The sequence below is a fragment of the Platalea leucorodia genome (assembly GCF_965183815.1).
Source record: "Platalea leucorodia genome assembly, chromosome: 3".
NCBI classification, from domain to species: domain Eukaryota; kingdom Metazoa; phylum Chordata; class Aves; order Pelecaniformes; family Threskiornithidae; genus Platalea; species Platalea leucorodia.
The window spans coordinates 47,631,431-47,647,565 of record NC_138825.1 but is presented as its reverse complement, the minus strand read 5'-3'; the positions used below and the strand labels follow the sequence as shown (position 1 = coordinate 47,647,565).

General features: G+C 38.2%; 1 protein-coding gene across 1 annotated transcript in view; it reads left to right on the top strand.

Annotated features, from left to right (window-relative positions):
- Positions 1 to 10,735, top strand: part of TTC13 (tetratricopeptide repeat domain 13) — a gene marked incomplete at its 3' end in the record, with an annotated part of 43,049 nt that extends 32,314 nt beyond the window's left edge. Inside the window, exons 18-23 of the mRNA XM_082306686.1 lie at positions 1,504 to 1,613; positions 3,617 to 3,752; positions 4,477 to 4,556; positions 5,699 to 5,777; positions 7,775 to 7,854; positions 10,612 to 10,735. Coding sequence (XP_082162812.1) covers positions 1,504 to 1,613; positions 3,617 to 3,752; positions 4,477 to 4,556; positions 5,699 to 5,777; positions 7,775 to 7,854; positions 10,612 to 10,735 — 609 coding nt within the window. The remainder of the gene's footprint in view (positions 1 to 1,503; positions 1,614 to 3,616; positions 3,753 to 4,476; positions 4,557 to 5,698; positions 5,778 to 7,774; positions 7,855 to 10,611) is intronic.
- Positions 10,736 to 16,135: the final 5,400 nt, after the last annotated feature.

The following is a 16,135-nucleotide window of genomic DNA, read 5'->3' as shown; positions in this document are numbered from 1 at the left end:
AAGTGTGTCCACATTGCTATTTCATATCTAAGCAAAGCTGACAGATTGCCATAGAACAGAGCTCTCTGAAGATATATTGGTGCTGCTGTTGATAGGCCATCTGAGTTTGGATTTGTTTACGGTAATAGTACTTGCTCATTTGTGCACTATGGATATCTTTACAGAAGCTACATGGCTCAAGCACTAAATTTTTTATGGAGTTTTTTAATATGTATTACTAACATAAGTGTCTTCAAAGAACATACCATAATTTTGGATGTCCTTTTTATATTACTGTCTTGTTCTTGGCCTTGAAAGATGAAGCCAAGTGTCTACTAACTGAACCTAAACAAAAACTTGTGATGAAGGGGTAGTAGCTATTGGGATGGATAGACAATTAAGTGTTCCCTACTGACACATAAATGTACACATAGGGCCCTGTAGAGCACCTAATATGTCTACTGTTGAATTGTCGGCCAGAAAAAATGCTATTAGGGAGTTAAAAATATAGGCTAGTCCAAGAGGATGATGAAAATATATAAACACAGTGGACTATACGTGACTTATTTCAAAATAAATGTCTCAACTGCAGTGTCTCAACTCACAGCAAATATTCTTCTTGGTTTTCATAACCTGTACATTTTGCTCTGGTTTGAATCTCTTGTATCCCATTCTAAATTGTATTGAAGTGGAATGCTGTTTCTCAATAGAGGCTTTTAGATTTGTTTCTTTAAAATAAATGCAGATTCTTTCTTTAAACAAAACATCCTGGATCACAAGTTCTATCTTAAAATAAATAATTGCCTGAGTAATTCATTCAACACTATTGCGTAATAGTCATTAATAGTGCCTGTGTAAAATGAATGTCTGCTAATATTGATGTAGGTTGGTTATTTGGGTAGCTGGGGAATGTTGTATGCCAAAAGCTGGGCTTTTGTCTTTACTTAAATACGGCTTTGCATGGTTTATACAACTCTGGCTATGGTATTACACTTAGATAATGTGGCTTTGTAAAAATCTTAAACTTTGTGATATTTTTCCTTCTGATGAGGATAAACATTAATTGAAACTGGATCACAGTTAAGAAATTGTTGCTGTGAGCTGTATTGTGGAATTCATACTTAGACTAATGCAGCTACTTCTTAGTGTAAACATAAAACAGGCTCTCAAATTCCTGCTTTTGCATTTACATTGTTAAACCAAAAGATTGCTATCACCATGAAACTTGGGGAGAAATCTGTACAACTCAAACTGCTTTGTACAGTTGCTTTTCCTAAACAGTGCCACTTTATATTCGCTATACAGTTATAAAGTTGAATGTCAATATGCCTCATTCAATATTTATGATTTCCATTCAGTAGGAAATAAAAGATAAATGAAATAATGTAGTTGACAGTAACTCTTTGTCCTGTTCCCTCAGTTTGTCCGTTTTCATTTCTGCTCCATGTATTTTAGGTGTTTCAAAACAATAGCTAGGTAGTCTGTCTCTGCTCACTCTAATATTACTTTTTTTTCTTTTGAAAGCAGTTTAACAGTAAAACAAGAGATGGGTTTACTGTGAACACAAAAGTCCCCAGCCTCAAGGATCAAGGGAAAGAATATGATGGATTCACAATTACAATAACAGGAGATAAGTATGTTTGCTATTTTCAGAGGTTCACATATATTAAGTAATGATGAAGTATTAGCAATTAATCTTCTCAAATGCCATTTCTACTTGCATAAAGTGGGTTTTGTTTTTCAGTAGTGGCATTTTTGTAAATAACGAAAAAATTTGTTGATTTCAGGATTTCTGATTCCTGTTGTGTTCCCTAACAGAAAGGGAATACGGATAACATTGATGGAATAGGCCAAGTTGAGATGATTCTCTAACATACAGCACAAAAGCGAAGAGAGACCTTGTTATTCATTTTAGACTATTAAACCACTGTTGTGGTTTAACCACAACATTTAAAATGTTGTGGTTTAACCCCAGCCAGCAACTAAGCACCACACGGCTGCTTGCTCACTCCCCCCTCCCTGGTGGGATGGGGGAGAGAATTGAAAAGGGTAAAAGTGAGAAAACTCATGGGCTGAGATAAGAACAATTTAATTGAAGTAAAATAAAATAGAATAGTAGTAATAGTAATAATAATAATACAATAATAATATACAAAGCAAGTGATACACTATACAATTGCTCACCACCCGCTGACCCGATGCCCAGCCCGTCCCTGAGCAGCGATCCCCGCCCCCTGGCCAACTCCCCCCAGTTTATATACTGGGCATGACGCCATACGGTATGGAACAGCCCTGTGGCCAGTCTGGGTCAGCCCCCCTGGCTGTGCCCCCTCCCAGCTTCTTGTGCACCTCCTCGCTGGCAGAGCATGGGAAGCTGAAAAGTCCTTGACTTAGTATAAGCACTACTTAGCAATGACTAAAATATCGGTGTGTTATCAACATTGTTCTCATACTAAGTCCAAAACACAGCATCATACCAGCTACTAAGAAGAAAATTTACTATCCCATCTGAAACAGAGACAGCTATAAAACGCTTAAAGGAGAAAAAAATCTCAAAAATCTCAGCCTTTATCCATATCAAAATACATTTCTTGTTGTGAGACCTTGTCTGTTATGGTGACTGAAAAGTCCTGAGTGGAATGGAAATTTCTATAATCTAAGAATGGAAGAGACTCTCTTCTATTTGCATTTTTGGCCTTTTTTAATGCTTATTTTTGAGATGTTTGCAGACTTTCTATCTGCAAATGCTAGTTTAGATTGTATCCTCATACATTGAGGTACTATCAAGAGGCTTTGGGCCAGTCTTTGGGTGAGATAGTAGATTTCTCACTTTATGGATCCTGGCTCCTTGAAGAATCAGCATTAATGTGAAGCTCAGAAGCTCTGTCCTACTACTAAAAAGCTTTAGCTTATGGGATTTAAAATTCTATGCATTGGAATTTTTCCCAAAACTTGCATGCTTCCAGTGAGTGGCATGGAGGCCAAACTTCTCATCTAAAATGCTAACATATCTCTCTTGGTTTTTAGTTTTGCATTCTAAATCATATGCCTATATACAGTGAAATAGCATTAAATATACAGCCTCACTGTCTTGGGGAAAATATTTTGGTGTCAGTAAAATGGTCTGACTTTGTTCTGTACCAACTTTGTTCTGTATCAGTCAGCCTGTTTTGATTCATAGTTTGTAACTATGTTTTTATGCCAGGACAATTCCATTCTGGTAGTTTAAAAGGTAACAAAACTACACTTTACATTCTGTACAAAAATCTCAAGCTCATGGAGATATTTTAGAATTTCATATTACTTATTTTTTTATCTACACTTTTAAGTGAAACATTAGTACTTCTCAGGTATTCTTCAATGGAAATACTTCATCTGTGATTAGACAGCAATCTTTATGTATTCTTTCAGACAAACTTACAACATGACAAAATGTTTTTAATTCAGTGATTTATTTTTTTTTTTATTTTAACTAAGAGAGGCAATGCATCTCCTGCTTAAGGAAAAATTATAGGAAAAAGGTTATGATGTGGTATTTAACTGCAGTACATTTGTAACTTACCCTGGATATTAGATTATGCCTCAAGTTCTGTTCAAAAAATTTCTTACTTCCTTTTTTGTTTCATCTACTTGATAGGGTGGGGAACATATTGTTTTCAGTAGAAACTCAGACGACAGAAGAGAGAACACAGCTGTATCATGCAGAAATAGATGCGCTATATAAGGATCTAACAGCTAAAGGAAAAATCCTAATTCTGTCTGCAGAGCTGGGGGTAAGGCTGTTTTAATGGAAATGATTAATTCCTTGATAAAATTCTATTATGTTTTTATACCTTCTGTTTAACAGTCAATGTTCTAATAATTTTTGACAGAGATCTTAGGTAATAAAATCGACTGCTTGCTTAAACCCAGTTATGACAAATGTTATAAGAAATTGCTATAATTCTGTCTGCTAATTTAAAATTTGCTATGCTTTGCTGCAGTACTAGAGAGAGTCCAGACAATGTCTTAATATCACAGTGTTCTCCTTCCCCCCTCCCCCCCTTTTCTTTTTCCTCCTCGTTTTCTTTATTTTTCTCATGGGTCTGTGTTCACTGTTTCATCATCCTTATAAGCACTGCTTAGGATTTGGCTCATGGTGGCTACATATCAGATGAGAAGTAACACGACTGCATAAGAAGCACTAGAATTGTGTTTGTGTTGATCTGTATTGCAGTGAGAATCTGACTACATTTGAGCTTGTGCTTTCCATTTTTCATCCTTTAATACAGTGTAGATGAACTGTGTTTCACCTAAATTTTGAAGTTATAACAAAACAATTTGCTTAAACATCTGTTAATCAGACTTCTACTTCTCAGCTTAACGTTTTTCAGATTTGAAATGGTTCTTTAAAAAAAAAAAAAAATCACAGTACTGTAAGACTTTCCAATATGTATTCCTTTATATGGTATTACCTGTCTATTAAATTATCTTTAACTTTTTTTTCCTCTTGCTTAGGAAGTAGATGCTGTTTGCAACTTGATCCTGTCATTAGTTTATTACTTCTATAATTTAATGCCACTTTCAAGAGGATCTAGGTTAGTGATTGTCTTTTATCATGTCTGTTATCGCGGATGCACACTGTAAAACGTCCTTGTGTTCAGTATCTTAATATATTTTTTTTAATATAAAAAAAGCTAAAAAACTCTAGGTCAAACTGTGTATGCACAGTCTCTCATTTTGTGCTGCCATGACAATGGGTACTGACGTAGTACTATTTAAAAAGCTAGTTTGTAATTGCTGATGGTTAACTACTCATAGCTGCATGTATATGTAAAGTGATGAGTAGTCTGTATTTATAGACTTCAGCTCACGCATTGAAAAGTGTCATTTTTAAATTGTAATGTTTGGGTTCCTAATCCATATTATGTTACACCACTCTAATTTCACTCAAGAAGCTTTACCGAAACATGTATTTAAGATGAAATATACTTTGAGATAACTAATTTTAATAAAATACACTAAAATATTGTTTTAGAAATTTATTGGAACTGTTAGGGTCACCAAATGAAACCCTAGAATAAAGTCCCATATGTCGCATATCTCTCCAACTGAAATTCTAGTTTAATTCAAACCTGGCTACATCTAAGACTATTATGAATCTCTGTTCCACAAAGCACACAGTTCAGTAGAAAATAAAATTTAAAAAATCCTGAGACATTTTTATAATCAGACTTTGCCTTTATCTTACAGAACGTAAAAATTAACAGAAATTCTGTCTGAGTTTCATAATTTAAAAAAAAGTAAATTAAAAAAGGAGTTAAGTAACTGAACAGCTTTACAGTGCCTCCAGCTCTGCTGCAGTAGAGTTCATAAACTCTTCTGGGCTACAGCTAAGCTTCTTGGGAACAGGAGTTTGCTTTGTTTTCAGGTCTATGGAGTCTTAAGAACTCGTGAGTCTGAAGTTATGATTCTGACTACTGTAGAAATAGCGCTCTTCAGTAGTTAAACTCCATAGGACCATAACTTCATTCCAGGGTTGTTGGAAAGTAACTGTCATTTCACTTTTCAAGTGTTTCATGCTTGTTTTTACTTCTAAAACAAAGTAACTAGCACAGTAACTTTTACTAGCCTTCTGTGAAACAGTACTATATTCTATTTGTTTTGTAGTCTAAAATAGCATTATGGAAAGACTTCTAATGTACTTTGTTGGTTTTGATTTTTTTTTTTTTTTTTTTAGTGTGATAGCTTATTCAGTGATCATGGGAGCACTAATGGCAAGTGGAAAAGAAGTATCAGGAAAAATCCCTAAAGGAAAGGCAAGTATCAAAATACACTGGTTCACCCTTGATGGAGGAAAGAATACTTGTAAATATGTGAGGAAGGGGCTGTAAGAATGAACAGAAGTTGCACACTTGTTTACTGGAGATGGGTTAGCTGCATACTATGGTGTCTTGCAGCCTGAGAGAGTTTTGAAAATTTCATTGCTGTTCTGACAGCAGGTGAGACTTAGAGCTAGTATGTGTAATAATTTTGGTTAGTCAAATTGTAGCAGTTTGTGTCCCACAGTAGTTACATATTTGTAACAGAAGCATTTCTAGCGTGCCAAGCTGCTCTTTCCAGTTTTCTTTGAGAAGGGTTCTGAGAATACTTGGACAGAATTAGTGACTTCTGGCACACAGCAGAAATTTTCTGTCTTTGCTCTCAATGTATTCCAGAGCATTTAGGGCTTGGTAAGTAGAAATGAATTTGCAACTTCTCTTGATTTCTCCTTCCCCTCTGTGTTCTGCTTAATTTAAAATAAGTCCTAGTTTTTAAGTGACTACATTTGAATATTATACCACCTTGCTCAATAAAGGGTTTCCCTTTCTTTATTCAAGTGTTGGTCTGTTGACTGTGTTAACCTCTTCAGCATGAAAGGAGTGAGAGCACCTCTGGCTCTTTAATGTATTGTCAAAAGAATCAGTGAAATTCCAGTGAGAATCAAAGTTGTTGAAGAAAATATCCCGTGTGAATAACCGAAGAAAGAGCAACTTTCCCTTTTGTTCTAGGAAGCCCTGAAAACAATGAAGTTTGTCTTTTCAGTACAATGAATTCCTAGTAGCTTTTAAGAGCAAACTGCACTAGCCTAGTAGCAAGAAAGCTTCCTTTTCAGTACACCATTAAGCTGGCATCTTCACTGTTCTGTGAGAGTTCAAGCTAAGGTAAAAGACTTATGTGGGTTTTCCTATGCGTCTTCTTAGGCCTTAATAGGATAGTGCATTTTGCTGACTGATTTTATGCAGGCAAGCCAAGTTTCAGGGTTACTAAAAAGCAGGATTTCTGACTTAAAGGAAGCTTTGGGGACATTTTTACGTTTGAGGGTTTTTCCTGAAACAGCGTGCCTGAATTAGAACAAAACCATTTTTTAGAAAAGTTTTCACCAGCTGGAAGAAATTGTTTTCCCCAGTTGAATGAAAATGGGAGATTTTTTTTTTTTTTACCAGATTCCTTAGAAGGATATTTCTGGTCCCAAGCTTATGGCAGTATGCATTATCAGACTGCTCTGAAGACGAAGATGCCCAGTAGTCAAGAGTCCTGTTGTTGCCTGGCAGGTCAGTCAGTAGCCACAGCCAGTGTAGCTTCCCATATTGGTTGTGGTGGGGTGTGCAAACCCGCAGAGAGCTTCAGTGCCTGGCATGCATGCTGACTTCCAAATTGGTGATGAGGGACGAAGCAGTCTGGGCACAGACTAGCTAGTAAGCTTACTCCTGCCTTACCAAGAATAGAGGTAGCATGCTCTCAGAACCCTTCCTTGAATTCAACCAAAGTTCACTGTACCACAAATGTGTCAGCTTAAATGTTTCAGTATTAGTGAACCAATGTTTTTGACTGAACATTGTCTTGCTGAAAACTTATTTTCAGCTGTAGATAAAAAGTTGCACAGAGTTCTTGGCTATAGGTAGTCAAACTTGTCTGAAAATCCACTGTGGAAAGAAGTAATACAGAATGCCTGGAAAATCCAATATAAATCTACCAATCATGTGATACAATATTTTGCAGAATACAGTATGCAGAAATGAGAGATATCCCTGTTTTATTTGGACATTGTAATAAAGGGCTGAAGACAGTCAATATTTCCTGGCACTGGCTCATTAGTATAAACATCTTGTTAAGAGATAAAAAAATAAATAACTGGATTTTGTCACAAAAGGAAGGATATGTTTTTAAAATTGAATTTATGTATTAAGAATATTTGAGGATTAACTTCCTGAAATTAGAGAACTTAAAATGTCTCTAATTTCTTAAGATCTCTTCTATTTTGTTGCATTTTCAGCTGGTTGATTTTGAAGCAATGACAGCACCAGGGTCTGAAGCTTTTAGCAAAATAGCAAAGAGCTGGATGAATCTAAAAAGGTAAATCTTTTTGTTCAGGTGGGGGGTGGGGAAATAAAATATGAAAGACTTCGTATGTAAAATTTAAACCTATACTAAAAAATGTTTCTTAGAAATTGAGTTTACTAAATGATTCAGTGTGTTTTTTAACACTGTTTAGGAATTGATAAGACAAGATTTGAATTTACAGACAGTAGTTTATTTCTAGTCTAACAGAGTAGTTAGTAGCCTAGACATTCAGTTATGTAAGTGTTATGCTCTGAGAAAATTATTTGGGTTAATATTTTCCTCATTTTTTCCAGTGGTCAAATTTGCCTTTTTATCATTTTTGTATTAGTAGTAAATCTGGTGATAGAGTGAACAAAGCAGGGGAAAATTTTAACTTTTTTTTTTCCCCTCCCATTCTTAGGGATCTCTTCAAACTATATATCAAAAGTCATTTACTTATCCTTTAGTGCTATTTTAGTTTGGAGAATAAGTATTTTCAAAGCAGATGGAAGTTTTGAATATAGAGAATTAAGTTACTTAGTATAACTGCATGACATTTGTATAATGCTTTAAAATTTTGATTTTCATATGAATTGATTTTTGAATACTGAAGACATTAATTCCTTGTCAGTATTATGAATCTGGTGCATTTGATTTGTCCCATAGTGGTTATTCCCCATACAAGATCTAAAAATCTGGCCAGAGACAAAACCAGTTTTAGTATCCTTCAAGTCAGGGTCAAGACACTTAAAGGGTGCTGAGAGAACTGGCCGATGTCCTTACAAGGCCATCTATAATCTCTGAAAGGTTGTGCACATCAGGGGACATTCTCGGTGACTGCAGGAAAGGAAATCTTGCGTCCATCTCCAAGAAGGCCAGAAGGACGACCCAGGGAGACTATAGGCTGGTCAGCCTCACTTTGGTCCCTGGGAAGGTCATGAAGTGAGCCCTCTAGGAACGCATTTCAGGGTATATGAAGGAGAAGGTGACCGGGCACAGTCAACATGGGTTTACCAAGCGTTGTGTGACCCAATGCGATTGCTCTGTGATAAAACGACTAGATTTGGGGATCAGAAGAAAGCGATTGATGTTGTTTATTTTCACTTCAAGGACTCTCACAATACTCATACCAAGATAGCACATTATGGTCTGGACGAATGGACAGCTAGATGGGTAAAAAGCTGTTTGGATAATCAGATTGAGGGGGTAGTCAGCACTTTAGACCACACCTAGAATACTGCATCCAGTTTGGGGGCAGCTGCAGTAAGTGCTATGATAAACTGGAGCAAATTCAGTAGAGAGCCCCCAAGACGGTCAGGGGGCTGGAGCACGTGCCTTAACAGGAGTGAATTGGCCTTGTTCAGCCTGGAGAAGAGAAGGCTTTGACCTAACAGCAGCTTTGCAGTACTTGTGAGTATTGAGAAAATGGAGTCGGACAGTGCTTGGTAGGAAGACAAAAGGCAACATGCATTACTTGAAATGAGGTTCAGACTGAGCACAATCTTTTCACCCTGAGGGGAGCAGGCTGCCCAGAGAGGCTGTGCAGTCTCCACCCCTGGAGATTTTCAAGACCTGACAGGATAAAGCCCTGACACCCTGGTCAGACTTTGCAGTTGACCTTGCTTTGAGCAGGATGTTAGATCACAGACCTCCTGAGGTCTGGTCCAACCTGAGTTATTCTGAGAGCCTGAGGAATTCTGCAGCTGCTGTTAGTGCCAAATGTCTCATAGTGATTAGTGTTGTTTAACTTCATTATCCGTGGTTCTTAGCCTGGTGAATTGCACTAAACTATGAAATCTCTTCCTAAATGAAGGAGGCTATTAAGAAAACTCAAGGACATCTTTGTCAGACTCAGGCTAAAAAACTACATGGAAATGCAGTCAAATTCAGCATTTATTAAGGAGTGACATTTTTAAACTACAGTGTAGCAAGTTGTGGTTTTTATTAAAAGTAGTCTGCACAAATATTGTGACTTGGTTGTCTTGGAAATATAAAATATTTATTGTTCCCACAATTTTTTTACTGTAAGCCTCCCAATTTATATACTCAACTTCTTAATCCTCTGTTCATGTCCCTTTTTTCTTTTTTTTTTTTTTTTTTTTTTTTTTTAATACACTAAAGGGGAGCTTCTCTCTTGGGAGCAAAGTCAGCTTAAGCTGTTTTCAACCCTACCTATGTGTTTCTGACCTTCTCAGTTGTACTGTTGAAATTTGTGGGAATCCATAGCAAACCAGATCAGGAAACTGATTTGCGTTAAAAATAACCTTGCCAAAACCAAAATTTATTTTTAACTGAAACCGTTTTGTAGCATAGTCCCACCGATAGCATTGCTGGCTCAAATGAGAGATGTATAATGGGTGAGGAATGAGCCAGAGTGGAGAAAATGCTAAAATTGGCTTTGCTTGATGCTGAGAAAAATATCTGTAGAACCACAGCCCAAAGGACTTGAAGTAATAACATGATGGTAATTAACCTGAGTGGCTAATTTGTCTGTGGTAGAAGAATAATAATGGGTAAGGTAAGTAAGGCTTGAAGACTTAAAGCAATAAAATTTTGCTTTAACTTCTGCTGCTTTCGAAGGCTCTTTTATGTAGTCATTATTTTCATTCTGTATAGTGAGTGAGGAGTCACGAGAAGCAAGAGCTGGTTGTGGGCAACAGATTCTTGACTTCAGGTCCCAAATTCATTGGAGAAGGGGATGAAGAGAAGTATAAGATAATGTGTTAACTTCCAGGTAAATCATAAAACTCGGCAAAAGATAAATAATTTTCTTTTTTTCTCCTCTTTCAGTATTTCACCTTCTTACAAGAGCCTACCATCAGTATCAGAGACTTTTCCAACCCTGAGAACGATGATTGAAGTACTAAATACAGACTCATCTCATTGTCTAAAAAAAACTATAGTTGTTGTATAATTTATACAAATAAAAGGCCAAGAGGTACTGCTTCATAAATTATTTTGAAGGGGAAATTGTGGTCAAAATGGTTTGGTTTTGGTTTTTTTTTTTTTTTTTAAATAGAGTAAACTTATTTGACTAGTTATCACTAGAATAAAAGGAATCTTTCCATGACCAATAACATTAAAAAGGAAAAAAGAAGTAGAACAGCTTATTTCTTGTGCTGAGACATGCTCTAACAGGAAATACAGTTGTTCAGGGGTCAAACCGAAGAGCAGTAATAAACTTCTATCAGAGTTACGATCTAAACATACTTCAGGTGAAAATTTATTTAAAAAAAAAAAAAAAAAAAGAGAGAAGACTAATCTGTGTTGGAAATACCGCTATAGTACTTTGCGTTTGGTGGTGTGGTTTTTTTTTTTTTTTTTTCCAAAGCCTCTGTCTTCTGCATGGAAAACTTCGAGCTGTACATGTGTGAGTAATTGGTAAAAACACAGGCGTTTCATGTAATGCAATCCATTGAAGGAACAGATGTCAGCTTAAAAGAATGGGTTTCAGGAAGACATCATTTGGAAACAAAACCAAACAAATGACGTATTTGGAGTTAGGCTTTTGGTGAGTAAATGTCAGAAACACAGCAACTGTACATCAGTCTCCCTTTCCAAGTACCCCTTGGTGGTGGTGGCGGTTGGTAAAAGATACCAACAGATTGACAGTTTATCGGGAGAGCTAGCTAGGGCTCCTTGAGTAGTTGTTGTTGTTGTTGTTGTTGGAAGGGCCTGGCAGCATTCTGGAAAGGCAGGCTTCCTGTAGGGCAGGGCTAACTCGGTTCAAACAACATGGACGGTACCGTGAACCAATTTCTGGTTGTAATAGGGATGGTATTATTTCTGGTGAGTCCTAACTGAATTATACTCATCTTAACCTGATAAGGAACTCTAAAGTCACAGAGCTCAAGCTAAGTGATTTCAGAAACAGCAAGCAATGGTGGGGCAAAGGTCTGGTTTCCTTAGTGGCTTTGATCAAAATTTTTTTCCTGCCTGAATATTCAGCATTTCAGAAAATGTACAAAACTGTTCTGTTTTAGATATAGCTTTCAACTTGTTTAATATTGATGGCCTAAATTGTGGTTCTGTTGCTGTCATCTTTTACACAAATACTCGTTTACTTTGCTTGCTTCCGATTTTCCAGAGGTTAGGGCTTAGTTGGGCAAATGCAAATACCTGTCCTAACCATGTAATACAAGATATGCTAAAGAATAAGTTATTTACCGAGGGAGAGGGGAAAAAAACATCTTGCATACCAATAGCAGCGGTGTGGTTGCTTTTCTCTGGCTACAGCACAGGGCAATCTCAGTCCCCTCTTTAATGAAGAAAGAAGTGCAGCAAAGCATCAAGAATGTTGATACAGGTGACCTATTTTAATAGTGGGACTGAAAACAGGGTGGATTTATTGAATGGAGGGTCTTTTTTTGATTATTCTACACAAGTTTTTGTCAGATTTGAAGTGGACTCTGTATGTGTGTGCATGCGTGCATTTAAGTTCTTGGGGGAGTGAGGTGCCACAAGGTAAGTCAGAAGCTGCTGTGAATGCTGACATCCATTATAAGAAAAGCCCTGTTGATTTAAAGTTAGCTTTCACTGTTTGTTACCTCGATTACTGTCAGAGTAGGACAGCCATGGGTAGCTAGAGACCTGAGTGTTCGCACGTATAAAGGATTTTCACAGAGATAGAAAATGAATCCCGGGAAGTGGATGTATGCTACGTCTACGTTAGCAGGAACTGCGTCCCACCCAGTATGAGCAGCTCGCTTCCCACACTATGCACATTTCAGAGGTTTTACTTTTGTCTGCTTGTGTAGTTTGTGAACTTGCTGCTCATTGCATTTGGAGCGCATGTTAGCAATGCATCTTCCAGTTTGGATGCCTTTTGGATGAAACGACGTGTATTCTGAAACCTCTCTGCACTGTGAACCAAAATGTGGTAAGTGGAGAAAATGAGGAGACCTGCTTCAAAAGTGTGCTCCCGATACAAACTAAATCAGTGGTGCATATATACCCCTGGGAACTCTTTCATGAGCTCTCATATTCTAAGATTGTATGTTGAAAATACAAGGGTAGGGAAAGAATGTGCTTTCCTTCCACTTAACGCCTTTTATCATCTATTACTGAAACAAATGTTGCTGTCTGTGTAGTGACTCTTCCTCCCTAAGAACCAGCACTGTTAGGGTATTAACTTCTTGCCGTGCTTAACTTACAGTTCTGTCACCAGACTTGTAAGCACAGCAGAAGTAATGTTGTATGAAGGCAGGGGAAGGAATAGGAAACAGGTTTTTTTGTTGTTTTTTTTTTTTGTTAGATGTTTTTAATCCTGATTCTGGTATGTCTGAGAGTTGGTCTAAAATACACTTCAAAATTTGCATGGACTGTACTGGAGCTACGGTGATAACGTGGTTAGATGTGATTAAAAAATAGTGACCCAACTCCCAGCCAAGGGAAGAATGATCTAATGTGCAATATCCTGAACTGTAGAAATCAACATTTTGTTTTGCAAATATCAGAAAGCAAATGGTGTGCCCCTGTCTGAGCCCATTGTTCCTAAAGCCTATTTTTCTCTTCTCACACTTGTTTGCGGGAGAAATTATTCAGTAGGTGCAGGTGTCTGATCAAGGGCTGCATAACAGATGAGTGCCCAAAATGCAAGGAAATCTAGAAAACTGGGGAAACACCTGTTTGGAATCGCAAGTTGCTAGCCCTTAATGAACACTAATGCTCTTTATAATGTTGCTAAGCATTTGGAAGGATAGGTATAATTTTGAGTAAGTAAGTAAAACCTCATTAGCAAAAAACAAAAAAAAAGAAGCAGAATTTCATATGCAGACCTAAGGTTCATTAACCATAATAAAGGCAAATTTGACCACCTGGCTGGCTGGTACTAATGAACATGCATTTTAAACTCTCTTGATCAGAATTTATGTAAAGGACAAAAGTAGGTATTTCTTTGCAAGTAAGGATAAAGGAGGCTTGTGAGTTTTCATTGAAAGAGTTGGGTTGCTGTCCAACTGTGACAAAGGCATTTTCCTACTGTTCTTTTGCTTGAGTACCTTCCCCTCCCCCACTAGAAATGAGCACTATTTGCTTTTATGGTGTCTTCTATTTAAAGGTCTAGAAGTTTCAGAAACCTCTATTAGCTTTCATTATGGAGGAGAGGAATTGTTATTTTCTGCCTACCTAATGGAGAAACCGGTACAGTAGCCAGGAAGAGATGCCTAACCTTATGCCTTCATGGTATTCTGGTAGTATGAGCTTTCCTTTAAGCCTGTAAGTTTTCTTATACCTTGTATTATTCGTTGAGAAAGGGGAAATCTACACCGGCACTGACCAGACCTTGGAGCTATAAAATAAGAGGTTTCTTGTTTTAGGGATCAGACCAGAGGGAGTGGAGAAGGGGTGGTGGGGAAGAAGAAAATTCCCTGGACAAACAAACCATGTACAGCTGTCTGGGTTTCCTTCTCCTCATTTCTCTTACTCCTGTGACTGACTCCATACCCATCCCCCTGCTGACAGACAAAAAGATGATATTAATGGGAGCATCAAGGGAGGGTTAGTGTAACATGTTACACCTCTATGAGTGTGTGTATGTGTGTACGTGTTTCAGAGGCTTATTTCTCTGGGCGTGATACAGATGACTAAGAAAGAAAGCGAGCTCAAGTCAAATGCTCTCAAACAAGTTTAACAAACAAAACAGGGCTATAGAACTGGGCTGGTTTGCGATGACTTGGAGAACTGTAATTACCTCCGAAGAACCAGATATGTGGAGAAATCTAATTATCATTTTCCATCCTCTTCTCTGTCATCTTAAACAGCTGGTCTAGCGATATCATTTGAACTCTTAAATGGGAACATTAATGTATTGCAGCCCCAACCATTTATCTATTAAGAATAATATTAAAGAAAGCAGAATGAGGAAAAAAAATAGGCTAAGCAGTGAAAACCCATTAATCTGAACATCAGTATTTATGTGACTTTGTAATATGCTCTGAAGATAATAAAAATACCCATGCAACTACCTAGGACAAAAGGCAAAACAGGTTTAGTCTCAGATAAATCTTCTGACATATTTACCTGTCTTTGGTAAGCTTGCTTTGTTTTTGTGGAGAGGAACTATGCTTTCCCCCCCCAGGAGACTTTGGGGGTCTTTGGGGAGTTTAGCAAAGCATTTGCTGAGGTACCACACACAAAGTTAGGACTTTAGACAGGAAAAGAGGTTGGTTGTACAGTGAATGAGGAGTTATCTGAACGGGAGAAACAAGGTGGTGGGCTGCCAGGCGAGCTAAGGTTAGTAGCGTGGTTTGCCAATGAAATTTGCAGGTTATGGAAGGTTTGGTGTGTTAATAAACTGAGGCACAGAATAGCAAGTAGGGAGAACTCAACATTTGAAAGTACCTGAAATGATTTTATTGCATACAATTTCATCCCAAGTATTTTGTAATTACCCAAACTTGGAACTCAGTATTTGGAAATACAAGTTGCAACTAATAAAACTTGCTACGATCAGGTCGCTGTGGAAAAGGCATATAGAAACCCTTGCATATGCCAGGAAAGATAGTCCAGATTTTTTTCTAAAGATGTTACACAGCGTTGATGGGCTGTCCTCTGCAATACTGCTGCATTGGGGAGTTCTGGCGGACAACTCCGTCCACCCGTGGTCAATCAAGATGACTTCAGACAGCACCAAGCGTGGGGAAGGGCGCTGGAGCAAAGGCTGATTTAACACAGGATCTCCCTGTAAGCACATGAGTCAGAAAAACAGACTCGGAGGAAAGAGTTAAGGCTTGACACAAGCTGGTCATAATGCTGGCAACTCGATTTCAGAAAGTGGGAAGAGTTTGGCAATGAAACGTTCTTTTAAGATCTTGGGTGTTATGCTGCAATTATTCTTCACCAGCTACTTTCTGCCCCACATTCTCCTAATTCATTGAACAGTGGGAAGAAAGCATTCTTCCTCTTGCAGCACACCTAAGACTAAAAAACCTAGTTATTTCAGCCTATAGGAAATCTGTTTTACCGATACACGGACTTGGTATGCTTGGCTGCAACTTTTTTATTTTACCAAAATACCACAGAGGCTTTGGAGCGACTTGCTGCTGAACCTGTTGAGTTGGACGAAGTAGCCCATCCCAGGCACGATGCCTCTGCTGCCAGGAGCTGCTGGCCCTTCTGTCGCATCGGGAAACGGGGCTCACTGGGAGCGGGGAGAGGCAGGTTCCTGGCTCTGGCGCTGCTCTGCCAGCTGGGGCGAGTCGTTTCCTGGTGCCCCTGGCCCCGGCACCGTGGGAATACTGCTGCTCGCCCCTCTGGGACGGCGGGGAGGGCTGCGGGCGAGGAGCGCCCGCCGCGGGGCCCCGGGCGGGCGCGG